Source organism: Phoenix dactylifera, chromosome 5 (assembly GCF_051530095.1).
Source record: "Phoenix dactylifera cultivar Ajwa chromosome 5, Ajwa_hap1_PhDact_Kaust_v1.1, whole genome shotgun sequence".
NCBI classification, from domain to species: domain Eukaryota; kingdom Viridiplantae; phylum Streptophyta; class Magnoliopsida; order Arecales; family Arecaceae; genus Phoenix; species Phoenix dactylifera.
In genome coordinates, this window is record NC_143194.1 from 25904103 (window position 1) to 25919309 (window position 15207).

Here is a 15207-nt window from a genome sequence, read left to right on the forward strand (position 1 = left end):
CCTCGTTCATGTCATAAATTTTTCCTCCTTACGGGAGATCGTAGTAGCAATGGGATCCATGTAGGAATGGTGGACTCCTCACGTCTTTCTATAAGGATTATAGAATAGTTGCTTCCACAGCCAAGAATTAAAGGTTGAACAGGCTTGAACGTCACAAACATTATCAAAAGTTTTCTAGATGAAGGTTGGTGTCTGAATTTATTTCTAGATGAAGGTTGGTGTCTGAATTTAATAACATATGAAGCACAACTCAGGAATATCCGCATAAATCCTAGCTTTTCCACTTCCAGCATTCTTATACACCAGAATTCCTGAATTACTTTTACCCTTAAAAAAACTTATCTTCAACTCAAATTGCTCCCTTCTCACGTCACCAAGACCCTTAACACACCCTCTTAAAGAAAATTTCATATCTCGTTTTTATCAAACTACACGGGGCTGAAGTCAATAGCATCATAAACTTATGTCATAACTAATGTCATGACTGGACTCTTGACCTACCCTCGTTAAGATACTTTAATTTGGACCACTTAAGAATATACCTCACCATGGTTGCATCTTAAAGAGATTAGATCGAGCCTACTTTGCTGAGTCGAGAATTTTTTATTCCAATTTCCCCTGGAAAGATATAATGACTTGGTCTTTTTTTTAATTATTTTTTAATTTTTGCGCTTGGGTTGGTATATCTTGTGCCATTTTGTTCTTCTATTTATGAACAGATAAAGATCCACCAATCCCCACATTTCCACTGGATAATTTCCTTTTTTAAAAAAAAGTCCTTGTGCAGTTTTTTTTTGATGTAATAAATTGGGGGAAGTGTTTTACTTCCTCCTTATTGCTTTCAAAAAAAATAAAAATAAAAATAAAAGAATGCCCATTCAATGTTTCATCAACTCCAAATGCATCACAATCATATAAAATTATTAGGGTTCATATATGAAGAAACAGATGCCTTGTTTGGTTCGCGGAAAAAAAAGAGAGGAAGGCGTGGTCAACAGAAAAATAATGAGTGCCTCTTATTTAGTTGGAGTTTTCAAAGAAGAAAGATGGAAAAGTTGTATTTCTATGAAAATATGATTCCTACATTTTATGGAAAAGTATTTCCCACGAGAAATATGGCAAAATTACTTTTCTGTGAGCCGGAAATTATTTCATTTTTATTTTTTTTTCCAAAAAAATCCTTCAACATTAAAAGGCATTAAAGATCTAATTTTAATTAAGGGTATAATAGAAATTATATATAACTTTTCCAGAAAAATGGATGGTCAATCAAACATAAGAAATCTGAAAATCTATCACTTTCTTATGATCAATCAAACATGCCAAAAATATTTTTCAGACAATTTCTTTCTATAAATCTATTTTTTAAAAATTATATTTTTTAAAAGAAAAAAAATTTTCCGCGGACTAAACGAGCCACGTAAGAACCCGTTTTTCTATATCAGCTCTTCTGGGGGACCTTCTCCATTTCCTTGTGGGGCAAACGGCAATAATTTCATCGGAAAAAGACCCGGCCTGAAAAAATTCTCCACATATATTGAGCTATGCTGCAGCCTGGTAGCTCGGACACAAATAATCTCTTCTCCAAGAAGGCAAAAGGTCCCTTGGTACACATTGATAGGCGTCCCCAATACACCAGACCCGTAAATATGACGGAACAGCAGTAACAAGAGAGGACACAGCACAAAAGAGCAGAGGCAAGAGAAGAAAGAAAGAGAGGAGATGGGTCTGTTGGTCTTCCTCCATGTCTTTCTTCTCTCTGTAATGGCTGCAGCTCCATGGGCTGACGCCTGGGGCAAGGATGGCCATTTCATGGTCTGTAAAATAGCAGAGGTAAGCCTTCTTTAATTTCTTCAATTCGTTGCTGGTTTCTTGTATTAGATTTCTCAAAGGGATCGGAGCATGGGGGAAGTGTCTCGCTTCCTCCTTTTAGCAACAAAAGGAAAAAAAAAATCTCATAGCTGGATTTTTTGTTGTTCCAATTGGGATAGAAATATTTCGCAGAGAAAACTTCGAAGGCAGTATTGGATCTTCTTCCAAAGTCGGCGGAAGGGGACCTGGCGTCGGTGTGCGCATGGGCCGACGAGATCCGGTTCCATTATCGGTGGTCGAGCCCTCTCCACTACGTCGATACCCCTAATTGCACTTACAAGTACTCGAGTATGCTCTCCTCTTTGCCGAATTCATTTGGTCCTCTTCCATTTTTATGAAAATATTACTATCAAATTTGGATAGCAAGTGTGATTTTGATTTTTTTTAAAAAAAAAATTCATGAGATTTTTTGGTGGATTTTAATTTCATGAACTTTCTCATGTCCCATATATTTTTTTTATTTTTCTAAACATGAGAATCTTATCTTTATATTTCTTTTAAAGAAAAAAAAAAACCTTCAATCCGCATTTGCCTAAGGGATCACACTTTCCCCTTCTCTTGTTGGCTGTGCGTCGAGGATGCCCAGAGATATTTTTGTTGCCGTGTTCGGTGTTCCGTGCGGGACAGCGCTCCCACGCGTGATTGGATCACCCTTCTTTTCGTTGCCTTGGATACAGCCGCAAGTTTGTCGGTTTTTTCTGGCACGCGGCAAGTTGCTGGATATTGTTATAGCCGAGTCATCCGGAGGGTGGGGAATTAATTTCCCCTATTATATATTTCTACGAACAATTTCCTGCGTGAATTAGTGGGTGAGGTTGTTTATTCTTTCAGAAGGAAGACAAAGAAATCGTTTTGTATCTTTTGGTAAAGAAGAAAAGAATAATTTTACTGAAAGAAACACGTAACATATTTCGATATCTAGATCTAGGAAGACCTCTTTCTTATTTCTTTAAGAGATGTTTGTTTATCTGTGATTTGAACTTCAGGCTGCAAGCTATAGTTCGACCATACAAAAGGCCTCAAACTTATAATCAGAACTGTAGGCAAAACAATATAATATGATTATATTGTAAATATATATATATTTATGATCATAATAATATATCTAATTATTGTAATATCAAAAAATATTATATATCAATATTTTGTATTTCTCTTATAAATGTAACAAAATATGATAACATGATACTATTGTTAAAGATGTAAGTAGTTTATTTTTTTGGGGGTGATAAATTTACTATATCCCAGTTATAGGTTAACTATATCTTTTTCCGCGCGAACAACTACAACTAAGTTTGCAGTTTTCAACTATAGACAAAGAAACAAGGCTCCTTTCTCCTATCCACTCACATAATATTCAAGAAAACCTCATGAGTCATGAGCTATTTAAATGTTTATTTTGCTGAAAACAATTAAAGAATTAATTTTTATGTAGGGGATTGTTTCAATGACAGAGGTGAGGAAGGTATGTGTGTGGTTGGAGCAATCAACAATTACACTGAACAACTCCGAAGCTATGGGGACTCTTCAAATAGATGTGAGAACATTGACTTAGTTTTTACTTTCTATTTTCTTAGCCTTTATTTCTAATAATTTCTTTTATATCATATATGTAATTAGATAATCTGACAGAAAGCTTGATGTTTCTCGCACATTTTGTGGGAGATGTACATCAACCTCTACACGTAGGATTGAAGGCTGATGAAGGTGGTAATACCATAATCGTCCATTGGTATAGAAGGAAGACCAACCTTCATCATGTTAAGTATCTTCCCTCTCCATTTATGTTTAGTATATTTTCGATTTATTAGGATATCCGACAACATTCTGAGCTAAAAGTTTTTTAACTATCGCCCTTGAGTATATAGTTAACATTTAGGCTTTGATACATTACTAGGTATGGGATACGAACATTATAGATACTGCAATGAGTGATTTTTATGATGATAACATCGATTCCATGTTAGAAGCCATCCAGAGGAATATCACGGTAAGTTTATTCCTGCTTGGCCTTTTTTTTATTTGATGTACATTTAGCTTTTAATTTTCTAGCCTGCATTATAATGTTTGATTTCTTTTTCTTACTACCACATGCAAATATATAGATAAAACAAATGCACTGCTGTTGAAGGCTAAAAAATTGTTCAGCGTGAATTTGCAATATGTAAATCATCATTTATTAAACATTCAATTCTTTCTCAAAACAAAAACCTTACTCTTTCTTTTAATGCATCCATTTCAAAATAGTATTTAACAAGCACACTGTTTTTTTTTTTTAATATCTTATCGAATTGCCCGACCTCTAGCTTCTGCTTCACGAGGTCCTTGATCATATTAGTAGTTCATGCTACATGGGGATAGGAGATAAATGCACCAATTGAAGTACAAACATTTTTCAATGTGAGGGAGGAGGCATTCCCCTAAAATTTGTTGAATTAATAGAATAGAATATGTTACAAAAGGGAAATGGGAAGAAACGGAATGACGAAAGAAACTAAAACAGATTAGAAGTCGAGAGATGTCAGAGGGGGTTTAGGTGGACAGCTTGCTATATAGTAGGCCAAAAGGAGCTGATCTGCCAGTAGCAGTGGACGCCCTTTCTAGGAAGCTGGCTCTGATTCTGGTAAGTAGATTAGTGGATGAGCAGGCTTTTGGAGAATACCCTACCGTGGTGTCTCTATATTTAAATTGGATATTTGAGATCAATTAGCATCTATTAGTTTTCTTTCTGTAGAATGAGCATCTATAAGTCCGAAATAGGATTCAACTCTGTGCCAACTTCTATGTTAAGAAGTAATTCATAACAGTCTGGATGGTTGTTATTTTTATTCCCCCTATTCTTGCTTCTTTTCTCGTTTGTGCTACACATAAAGATACCTAACCTCTTACTTAGTGTTGTACACATATATTTATCTCCCTTTTTTCTCGAAACATATGTATGTTTCTTTCATTCCTTGATTTTCCTCAAAATAAAACAAAACAAAAAAAAAACTAGGACATAATCATTTCTTTACTATGCAAAGTGCAAACAATATGCAGCCAGCAGCGGCTTCAATGATACAAGGCTGTAGAAAGTATTACTTCCCATACTAATATCCATGCGAAAGTCATTCTGCACTTGGTTTTTATTTTGTCAAAGAAAATTGGACTCAGTTGATAATGACAAAGGTGTTTATAGGGTTGTATCCACCTTTGCAGGCCATATACTATAGCTACAAGAGAGAGAGAGAGAGAGAGAGAGAGAGAGAGAGAGAGAGAGAGAGAGAGAGCTATATATTATTAAAAAAAGTGAAAGGCACATTTTCTAGTTAACTTATTCTGTATGATTTCTTTTATTTAATGTTTCTAGACCTAGATGAAAGTGGAGTGATATAAAAATTCTGGTCCCAAATTACTGACTAAACCTATGCAAAACAACAGCAATCTTATTTAATATTGCTTCCTTTTCTTTTTTGAGTTCAAAAGTGATCTTCTACCATGTATCTTTCATTGCAGAATGGATGGTCTGATGAAGTCGACCACTGGGAGAGTTGTCGTAATAAATATAAGACTTGTGCCAATGAGTAAGCATATAACCAATTGATATGTCTCCATTATTTATTTTACACATCAACAAATTATTTGCTCATTATTTCTTTATTATTATCATTCCTTCAATCAAAATCTTTCACCGAATAAAAGTAAATTAAAGATTAAAAATTATGTCTAATAAATAAAAGTTTTTTCTATCATTTAAAGAGCAGCATGCCTATTATCCCATTATGTTTTATGCTGATTTATATTGATTGAGTTTCTTAGCTACCTATTTAAAAATTGATTTAACCAACACTGCAGTTATGCCATAGAGAGCAATCACTTTGCCTGTCGTTATGCATATAAGGATGTTGAACAGGATTCAACATTAGAAGGTGAGTCATCATAATTTACTTCTTGTTGTTTTTAGTGTTTTGGACCCTTTTTTTAAATTATAATACAAAGTTGTGGAGTGCAGATGATTATTTCTTTTCCCGATTACCAATTGTGGTGGAGAGGATTGCCCAAGCTGGTGTCAGATTAGCTTTGATTCTCAACCGAATTTTTGATGGGAGTGTTGATGATATGATACAAAGCCACTAGAAGCCCCGAGCTGTTTGATGGAGCATATTAGAAACTACAATTGTAATAACTCATAATTCTTGTTGAACAAGCATAAGCTGCCTGCTAAATTCTTGTATGTGTGGATCTAACATGGATTTAAATCTTCTATCATAGTACCAGAGAATAATGTACTTACCAAATCTCATTTTTATAGGTAGAATCATTTTCCGGTCATTCATATGAAAAATACTTGAATAATATATGCTACAAGATGACTAGCAGCAAGTAACATATGAACAAGAAGCAATTTAATTGTTGGGACAAGTAGTTTCCTAGAATTATTGGGATTTCTCATCAGCAATAGGTAGAATTATTGGGATTTCTCGTCAGCAATAGGTTCCTAGCTGTTGGAAGTTCAAGATGGGATTCAAATTCGAGTTTCATCCAAATGGATGTTTAATGCATGCTGATGTGATCTTTAAATGCATTCTAAGAGTGAGGCCCCAAAACCAAGATATCCTTCTCTTCAGCTTCCTAAACCTGTTAGAACACCCATTAGACGACCTTTGATTCTGTTTTTTTATTGTAGTTTGTGTGTTTCTTGGGTTCTATTCTAGGAACCCTGCATCCGAGGATCTATTGCTTTTAAAACCAATGCTCGACTTTCTTTCATTACCTTTCTACTTTATTATATTACGTTATTCCTTAGAAGGGAAATGACAATAAACTCCTGAATTTAAGCTTTGCGATTCTACTTGGAGACTATAATACATCTGCCTTGAAATCTGGTTTTTCCTCCAAAAAACAAAAAATAAAAATGAAGAAAGGTAGGGGGGTGTGGTTTAAAATATCTATAATTTATGTATCCAAGTACATGCTAAATAACTTTCAGCATCCCCAAAGTACAACCCATCAAATAGTAAGGGTCAAAAACAAATATCTTCCACCATTCATGCATCAGTATTCAGAGAGGCCGTGGCCTCTCTGCTTCCCTCCTACCGTTCGTCCCTCATGTATTTCATTCGTTTTCTCCTCTCTTTTTTAAGAAAAAAACTAAAAAGAAACAAAAAAAATGTTACCTATCTCGGTCTAACCTACAAATTTTAGAATACAATTCCATGATTTAAATCCTGTCACCAGTAAATTCTAATCCTATCTCTGTTCCCTTTAGATTGGGAGGCCTCACCATCCTGTCAACCTGCAAGCACCCAAAAAGCAATCAGGAGCCCGTCCGAGCACGTATATAAATGTGTTTGTCGACGTCGCTGAAGCAAAAGTAGACCCTTGCTTCCACCCCAACGTGCTCAGATTGGCACCCGAAGAGAGGTAGAGTTCCACATGAACCATGCCGCAAGAGATCTCAAGGACTGATACAAACAGCTATTATTAAAGGTTTGATGCCACGAGAAAGAGATGAATGCAACCATCCGCAGTATTTTGCACTGCGCGGCCTCCGTGTTTGATCTATGGCTTCAGAGACTCTCCATTTCAGAATGAAAAAAAAAAAAAAATAGAGAACTAACTAGAAATAGATGGAATGGTTCCTATGGCCTGAGGCTTAAGAGCCCAAGAAAGAAGAAAGAAGCGAGAGGGGAGAGGAGAATGAGAAGCATGGCGTTGTTTTCTATCCCCTCGTCTCCCCTCATTTCTTCCCCCACTCAAGCCAACCCAAATGGCTCTTTGAGAGCTAAAAGCTCCTCTCTCCTCTTCCCCCAACACCAACTCCTCCTCCCCTCAAACACCTCAAATGCTCTATCCATCAAAGAAGAGCTCTCCCTGACCTCCATACCTTCGCTAGATGACCGACGAGAGCAATCGCTCGTCGAGCAATGCATCCTTCGAAACCAAAAGCATCTCAAGGAGCTCGGCAGCTGGGGCATCGGCGGCCCTTGCAGCTACTTCCTCCAAGTCTCCCGGCCCTCCCAGCTCGTCGCCGCCATCCGGTCGGTACCACCTTCGGACCAAACACCATACGCTCGTCGGCCGCGTAACTCACGCTATTTTTTTTTTTTGCAGCTACTGCCGGGCGAGGTCCATTCCCCTGTTGATCCTCGGCAAGGGCTCCAATTGCCTCTTCGACGACCGCGGCTTCGACGGCTTTGTCTTGCTCAACCGCCTCGACCAATTCCAAGTGGTCGAGCCCGGCGTCTATCGGGTTGGCAGCGGATACCCATTCAACCGCCTCGGAGTGCGCTGCTCCATCGCGGGGTTCTCGGGCCTCGAGTTCGCCGGCGGCATCCCGGGGACGGTCGGCGGGGCTGTCTTCATGAATGCCGGAGCTGGTGGGCAGGTGAATTCATTAATCTGCCTTGGTTTCTTTATCGTGTTCGGCTTTCTTTCTGTCCATCTGATCTCAGCGGTTGTGTAATTTGCGGCAGGAGACTGGAGATGTGATTGATAGCGTGGAGATGGTCACCGTGGATGGAGACTTCAGGGTGCTGAGGAGGAGCGACATGGCCTTCGGATATCGGTGCTCGACCTTCCAACGGATGAAGGACTTGGCCGCCATTGCGGCGGTCACGTTCCGGTTGGTGCCGGCCGAGAGAACGAGGGAGCGGCAGAGGGCCTTCTTGGAGAGGTGAGGTTGAATCCATCCATTTATTTCTGGTTAGTCTCCTCCTAGAGCTGCACTTTTGAGTAGGGATGCACGAATTGTATTGGATCGATCCGAGCAGACGTTAGATTTATTAACTAATTAAATGAAATTATCGGTCTTATGCATCGTATATAAATAATTCATAGATCAATTATTCAGCTAATTTTTCTGATTTATTTGCAACTTATTGTCGTTGCTCTTCGTTTTTCGTTTTCGGTGGAATCGTAAGCTGTATGAAAAAATGCAGGCGGAGGAAGAGCCAACCAATTGGAGAGCGCAGCGCCGGGTCCGTGTTTCGGAATCCCCTGGGAATGGGAATATCGGCGGGAGAGCTAATCGAGTTTGCTGGGCTCAAAGGGCTTGAGATAGGTGGTGCCAAGGTTTCCAAGGTTCATGCCAATTTCTTCATCAACTTCAATGGGTCCACTTCGGCAGATATGCTTGCACTGATTAACCATGTCAAAGAGAGAGTCGATCAAATGTTTGGGATAGAACTCAAAGAGGAAATAAAATATTTACCTTATAGAACTTAAACTATTTGAGTATATTCTGTTTTTTCTAAGAACTATTTTTGGACATAATTTAATGTCCACCAGCCTTTTATATATGTTTGGAGTAATCTTACATCTCCTGCAGCATCTTTTTCAGCTGTGATATCTCCACCAATTTTTATTTTTTTTAAAAAAAAAGATCTGTAATATCTATAGCTGAATAAATTTTTTTGTCTCAAAGTTTTTCTTCAGGCCATAATCACTCACTTGGACTGCAGCAAATTGGTGCACTCCTACCAGCAACTGGAAAGCAAGCACTATCGAAGTTTGCCAGTTCAAGTAAATAATGTATTAAAAAAATCTGGTATTACAAGCTCAAATATTAACCCCACTAGAGCATAGGGTGGCATAATTTCAAATGTCCATTATTCTTCTAACACAATTGCTGAAAAAAAATGTTCAGCTAAATTTAAGCATCAATGTGATCGATTTGCCCTCTTTGTTAGCATCTTAGTGATGGCATGAGTAGCAATTCCAATCGGGCAGGAAAGAAGGCATAAAGAAACTGAATGTCGGGTCTCTACTTTGTTCTTCAGACCATCATGAAATACCTGCCTGGATGACAAAAACGCAGGGTGCATAAGAATTTCTGTACTGAAAAAAGAATGGGCTACTCTATACAAAACACAGAAAAATAGGAGATGATGCATCATTCACTTTGTTCGGTGTAGAGATTGAACAGAACTTGAGATTGAGGGGAGCAGTGAAAGCAGCACAAAAAGGAGAGAGAAGATTTGAAGAGTAGCAAAATTCAGACCTTGCTGCGAAAAGGTCTACAGCCAGTAAGTGAATCCATGCAGAAGCCAGAGTCATTTCATTTGTAAACATTTTTGCTATGCCAGGTAACTGCAGATAGCATGACAGATGTGCCAGATCAAAGATATACTGCAAGGATTAATTCAAGACTGTACAGCATAAACTGAATACGAACCTCTGGCAGCCAGTATTTACTTGCAAACATCGAACCTAATTTGTCAGGAGTCCATGACAGATGAAGAAGGTATGCATACAGAACTCCGAGAATAACAAAAGGAGTGCTGCTTTCCATAGTTCTTTTAGTCTGAGTTTTGGCAATTAAGAAATCCAGTCAATATACAAATTCAAGTAGAACGTGCATGTATTGAGATGCTCATACACTGGTCAATTTGAAATCATATTCACTTCATAAATCTACAAATTATACTCACAAGTTTGGCATTAGGTGCCAGAACCATCAGAGTGTAGAATGGAAGAACTGCAACTGTGCCCCAGGTGAAAGCACTGCTGGCAATTTGCGAAGTCGTAATCCCTGTTATGGTAAATATCTTTATTCTCCAGTGGAAAAAACCAAAAAATAAAAAGTTGATTGGTGCTCAGCAACATGATGTCAAAAAGCAGCAACGCCTAGCATAGAGCTAGCCATCTAGTAGGATCAGCACATTCTTACTTCAGGAAAAAAAATTTCAATGACCATGCAAAATCACAATTCTTTCTTATAAGAGTAAATGTAAAACAGAATGTGAGCAACGTACATATGATATAGTCTTGTGAAAGATATTAGAGAAGAATGTCCTTAAAATCTTGCCTTGCTCTCATTCTTTTTACATTGCAGAGACCATGAAATATTGCATGTGTCATGCAAAATTCATGTGATAAAGGTCTCATGTTGATGTGGACATGAAAACCAGCACTGGAACCAGGTGCTTGTTAGACAGATTGCTTCCCGTAGTTTCACAATAGAGGAGGCAGAAAACATCAGTATATAGAACGATAACCATCAAAAAGAGAGCATCACCTATTTTATTGCTTATGCCTATGTTTTTGGTGTTTTTATTTCTATGCTCAGCCTCCTCCTGCTTATTAGAGTCATATCATGGATTCTACACATGAAAGAGTAAGTTAGTATGAAATTGCAAATGTTTTGTTGTACATTAAGAAAATACATAAACACAGACTTTTCCTCAAGTTTCATAGAGTGCAAGTGAAAGAAGTCATGGAAACTTCATGAAAGCTTCAAGAAAGCACCATGGTGCAGAATTTCTGACTCATTCATGATCATGTACTGTTGAACTAGATGTACACAATAGGAAGATGTCAGCTTACCAGGTTGCTAATATCTCTTGATAATTGTACCAAAGACCTTTGTTCAAATCTCGCCTTCACCGCCATTCCAAGGATTAGAAGAATTTGTGGGATGGCTACCCTGTACTGTGTAGGTGTAGCCCATTGTCTATGGGCCTTATGTAAACCATCACTCCAACCGCTTCCCCCAACACCCACCCACAACACTCATGCACATGCACGTACACAGCCCCTGGGGGAAAAAAAGAACCTGTATTGACATGATGCCATCCTCTCATCTTCATAACCAATTTGGTTGTTTCCATGAAACATTTTCCAGAACCTATGGATCTTCTTCTTGACAATATCAGCAAACACATTCCAGACCACAGAAGTTGGATCAAGTCAATCTCTCAAGTAAACATGGCATCAGATCTTACATTAGCAGTTATGGCCACTCCTTATTGCCTGATCCCGTATAGCGCCAGAAATCACATTTCCGATATTATTCCATCATTCACTGATTATTGCTGTTGTCATGGAGCTTAGAGTGTGTTCTGATACTATTTCATTTACAGATGAATATAAGAATTTATGAGGGTAATCTCATCTTTACTCACCAGTTGACACCTAAACATCCTTAAATAAATAAGAATGGTTGAGACATCTACTTCTCTTACCTCTTTCCATGAAGTTATTTGTACCAATTTTTGACCTAGATCATTTTCAATAAAACTGAATTGCGGCAGTTTTGATTCCTCCCCTATTTAAGTTGAAGAGCTTTTGGGCATCACAAGTGCCACGCCTTCATCTTCTAAGCCTCTCATGATAGACACAGTTGTCTTTACAAATTTCTCTTTTAAAAGCCAAATTATTTTGACTTACATGCTCATAAGCTTGACCAAAGTTTCTGCCAACTTCATCCTCAATAGTTTTGGTATTCTTTACTGTTACTGAGCTGCCAAGTTAGATGTTAAACCATTTAACTATTGTTAAAGCGTTCTCCTCTCGCAGCCACTATTTTCTTAATTAGTTGATATCTTCATATCAACTCTAGCCCATAGTAGGAGGACCTGTGGGAGCTTTGGTAAAAGTCAGCACATCTATAGATGGGTCATTTCCCTAAACTATCTTTGTCCGGCAATAGACTGTTTTATATGGTCCAGCTTTTGCCTGAGTTACAGAAATGCACATAAAGAAAGTGGCATTTTGCCTGAGTAATAGCAAATTTGGGACTATTATAATGGGTCTAGAACTGTTCAATTCACATTTGCTACATTACTGTAGAATCATTTGGATGAGTCAGATTCCATAACCATGCATAACAGTATCAACCATCCAGTGATAACTCAGTTCACAAAAGTATCAGCAATAAAAATACTAATGCAAAATCATGAAGATCAAACGAAATTTATCTTGAAAAAGAGTGTAAAAGAGAAAGTAAAAGAGTAAACTAATAACTTACAATGAAAAAAGAAAGAAAGAAAGAAAAAAAAGCAGGTCATAATATAACTACAACGTCCAAAGGGTGGAAAGGATCCAACTTTTTGCAGTGAAGCAGGATGTTCCAACTCAGCTGAATAGCTCAGAAATTGCGAGCAAAAGTTGATGACTACATTTACAAGTACTATATGCCCCAGCCAACCACAGTACCCCTTGCAGGCAAAATTAAAAGAACCATCAACTCCAAGTTTGTAAACTCACAGACATGACACTAGTGAACAAACCTGTTGTGTCAGAAATCATAGCTAAAAATCAGCATGCATTAAGTATACTGTATTGCCTAAACAGAACCATCCTGCAAATTGTAGCGGCACGAAAAAGCCAGTACTCAGCAGTCAATCCCCTTCCACCTTTTCCTCTCCCTCAAAAAGATTAGTTCTTAAAAGGATCCTTGATTTAAAGAATTACAACAACCATGAAGAAATGATCTTTCCTCAAGTATGTGAGCAAACAAATGTTTATGGTTAAGATGACAAGATGAGATAGTGGATAAAAATTTAGGAGGGTATAAAGAAAAGAAAATAAAACTATATAAGAAAGACCAGAAAAGAAATGATGATGTTAGATGAGCAGATAAAATGATACGAAAGACAGAAGCAGGTAAACAAGCAAATTAGCATCATTGAAGTGGGGAAGGGAATCATGAAAATGCTACCGCTAAAGCTAAGCCCATCTAATTTAAAATTTTGAGGAAAAAAAAATCCTCACACTTCTAGCAATATGAAGTATTTAATGCCTTGTATATGGACGTTGAAAATAATAACAGATATCTTTAGAAAACTCGTAGATTACTAAACGTATTTTTCCAAAGTTCAAAAAACCATGAGAAATTAATCGAACCATGCATATGAAATTTTTATTGGCTTGCAGAGACCCCTAAAAACAATATCATGTACAACTACCATGCATATAACATTTTTAATTGAATTGCATAGACCCCTAAAAACAGCACGCTATATACAGCTTATTATCAGAAATTCTACCCAACTTGCACATATGATAAATTAGCAAAAAACAAGGTGATCGTCAGGGAAGCTCCGTGCGGTGGCAGAAATTAAAAGATGATAACTCTTGCCCTGACCCAGTAACCAAGATGGATGGAAGCTATAGATATAGGAGGGATCCATTAGTCAGCAGAACAAGTATATGGTTTCTTCCTGTAATGATGAGACATTTAAGACGCAAAGTCAAAGTTCAAGGTTTTTGGCACAAAGAAGTCTCAACTCTCAATCTGGAGCTTCATCAATTATAAAAGGGCTTACATCTTAACATCATAGGTTTCCAATGATGATGGCAAATTAGAATTCAGAAAAACAGCCCCAGTCATCTAAGGCCGGGCTTATTGATTAAGGTTACGGGTATGTCTAAGAATTTGTGATCAAGATATAGTTAAGTGGTCGGTCTGATATCAATTAGTCAAAATCTTCTAACATAGCAACCAGAGTCAACTCGGTTTCCAACTTAGTCCATGAAAGCGTTGAATTGGGCTAGCAGAAACCAAGATGCTACATATCAGCAAAGATTCTCATAGCAACGGTAACAATAGAATGATACCCTCTGGATGTCAGCAACAACAACAAATGCAGCCAGCTTTACGAAAGCAAAAATGATGGCTAGACTGGAAAAAAAAAAAATATTGTAGTTGGTAGTCCGAGAATTACCCGAAGCTGACGGACTAAATCCTCTCCTATGGTAGATGATTCTTGAAACTTTCGGCCGACCAAGACTCCACTGAGTTCCAAGCTTACTTCTCAAGCCCAAAGCCTCCCGTCGGGCAACAGGTCCGGTGCGAGCATATCTAAAACCAGCAACTGGTAAATGCGACATAGTTTTCAGTGGCGCAGTGGCCTAGAAAAAGAAAAGTGTCGAGCTAGATTAAGCCAAGAAGAAAGCGTTCCAATTAGAAACCGATACATGAATAAATTTTTATGCATGAAGAGATCAGAAATAAAGATCCCAGATATCCAAAAGATGACCCCAAGGGGGAATCCAGAAGAAAGGAAATGCGGGGAGGGTGAGTAAGAGGAGGTGAGAACCTGAGGGGAAAAGGGGGCGTTGCAGGAGCAACAGAAGAAGCGAGGCATTTTATATGGGAAACAACAGAGAGTCCAGAAGGGGCCAGCACCAGCATGAGACACAAGTAGGGGAGTGGGGGACGTCGGTGGGGGGAGGGAGAGACGGTGGGACTTGGAGAAATAAACAAAAGAGAGGGTACATGTCGAGGAAAGATGCCGCAAAACTCGAAATGACTTGGGTTAAATTTTAACTCAAATTTATTTGAACCAGCTAAATAGAGTCTACTCTTAGCATCTAAGAGTCGACCCATGTGAAGCTTAAGTCGACCCTAAGGATGAAAGAGCCGACTCGCTACGTGTCACAGTAAAAATAGAGAGCTGCAAAGTTTTAAAGCTACAGGAGTCGACGTCACGTTTGATCGAGTCGATTCCTGAACTAAAAAGAGTCTACTCACTAAGTGCCGCAGAGAAAGACAGAGAGGTATTTTTCAGGTTGCTTGCAGAAGTCGAGTCAACTCGAAGTCTGCTCGAGTCGATTCCAAAACTGAAAAAG

General features: G+C 38.2%; 3 protein-coding genes across 4 annotated transcripts; 2 read left to right on the forward strand and 1 right to left on the reverse strand.

Annotated features, from left to right (window-relative positions):
- The first annotated feature begins 1474 nt into the window (after window positions 1-1474).
- Window positions 1475-6149, forward strand: LOC103712892 (endonuclease 2-like). The gene is made up of 8 exons (XM_008799588.5): window positions 1475-1833; window positions 1992-2160; window positions 3308-3409; window positions 3493-3632; window positions 3770-3862; window positions 5368-5435; window positions 5707-5780; window positions 5864-6149. The coding sequence occupies exons 1-8, from the start codon at window positions 1723-1725 to the stop codon at window positions 5986-5988; spliced, it is 882 nt and encodes a 293-aa protein (XP_008797810.4). The 5' UTR covers window positions 1475-1722; the 3' UTR covers window positions 5989-6149.
- Window positions 6150-7120: 971 nt separating this feature from the next.
- On the forward strand, window positions 7121-9273 carry LOC103712925 (uncharacterized). Its single transcript, XM_089930773.1, has 4 exons — window positions 7121-7892; window positions 7966-8239; window positions 8328-8527; window positions 8793-9273. The coding sequence occupies exons 1-4, from the start codon at window positions 7552-7554 to the stop codon at window positions 9076-9078; spliced, it is 1101 nt and encodes a 366-aa protein (XP_089786899.1). The 5' UTR covers window positions 7121-7551; the 3' UTR covers window positions 9079-9273.
- An 89-nt stretch (window positions 9274-9362) lies between these two features.
- Window positions 9363-14828, reverse strand: LOC103712893 (protein MAO HUZI 4, chloroplastic-like). 2 transcript variants are annotated; one of them, XM_008799589.6, is made up of 6 exons: window positions 14676-14828; window positions 14301-14487; window positions 10284-10384; window positions 10028-10156; window positions 9854-9942; window positions 9363-9651 (listed from the first exon to the last, which is right to left on the reverse strand). In XM_008799589.6, exons 1-6 carry the CDS (start codon window positions 14721-14723, stop codon window positions 9513-9515), a joined length of 693 nt encoding a protein of 230 aa, XP_008797811.2. In that variant the 5' UTR covers window positions 14724-14828; the 3' UTR covers window positions 9363-9512. The 2 variants fall into 2 exon arrangements, with proteins under 2 accessions (XP_008797811.2, XP_089786900.1); XM_089930774.1 differs by having other exon boundaries at window positions 14301-14437; window positions 14676-14816.
- Window positions 14829-15207: the final 379 nt, after the last annotated feature.

Bases quoted from the DNA above. Each gene is read 5' to 3' on its own strand.
- LOC103712892 (XM_008799588.5), top strand. From the start codon at position 1,723: ATGGGTCTGTTGGTCTTCCTCCATGTCTTTCTTCTCTCTGTAATGGCT. The intron at 1,834-1,991 runs GTAAGCCTTCTT...CAATTGGGATAG, and splicing joins TGGTCTGTAAAATAGCAGAG to AAATATTTCGCAGAGAAAAC. The intron at 3,633-3,769 runs GTTAAGTATCTT...ATACATTACTAG, and splicing joins GGAAGACCAACCTTCATCAT to GTATGGGATACGAACATTAT.
- LOC103712925 (XM_089930773.1), top strand. From the start codon at position 7,552: ATGAGAAGCATGGCGTTGTTTTCTATCCCCTCGTCTCCCCTCATTTCT. The intron at 7,893-7,965 runs GTCGGTACCACC...TTTTTTTTGCAG, and splicing joins CAGCTCGTCGCCGCCATCCG to CTACTGCCGGGCGAGGTCCA. The intron at 8,240-8,327 runs GTGAATTCATTA...AATTTGCGGCAG, and splicing joins ATGCCGGAGCTGGTGGGCAG to GAGACTGGAGATGTGATTGA.
- LOC103712893 (XM_008799589.6), bottom strand. From the start codon at position 14,723: ATGCCTCGCTTCTTCTGTTGCTCCTGCAACGCCCCCTTTTCCCCTCAG. The intron at 14,488-14,675 runs GTTCTCACCTCC...TTCTTTTTCTAG, and splicing joins ACGCCCCCTTTTCCCCTCAG to GCCACTGCGCCACTGAAAAC. The intron at 9,943-10,027 runs GTTCGTATTCAG...TGCTATCTGCAG, and splicing joins GTAAATACTGGCTGCCAGAG to TTACCTGGCATAGCAAAAAT.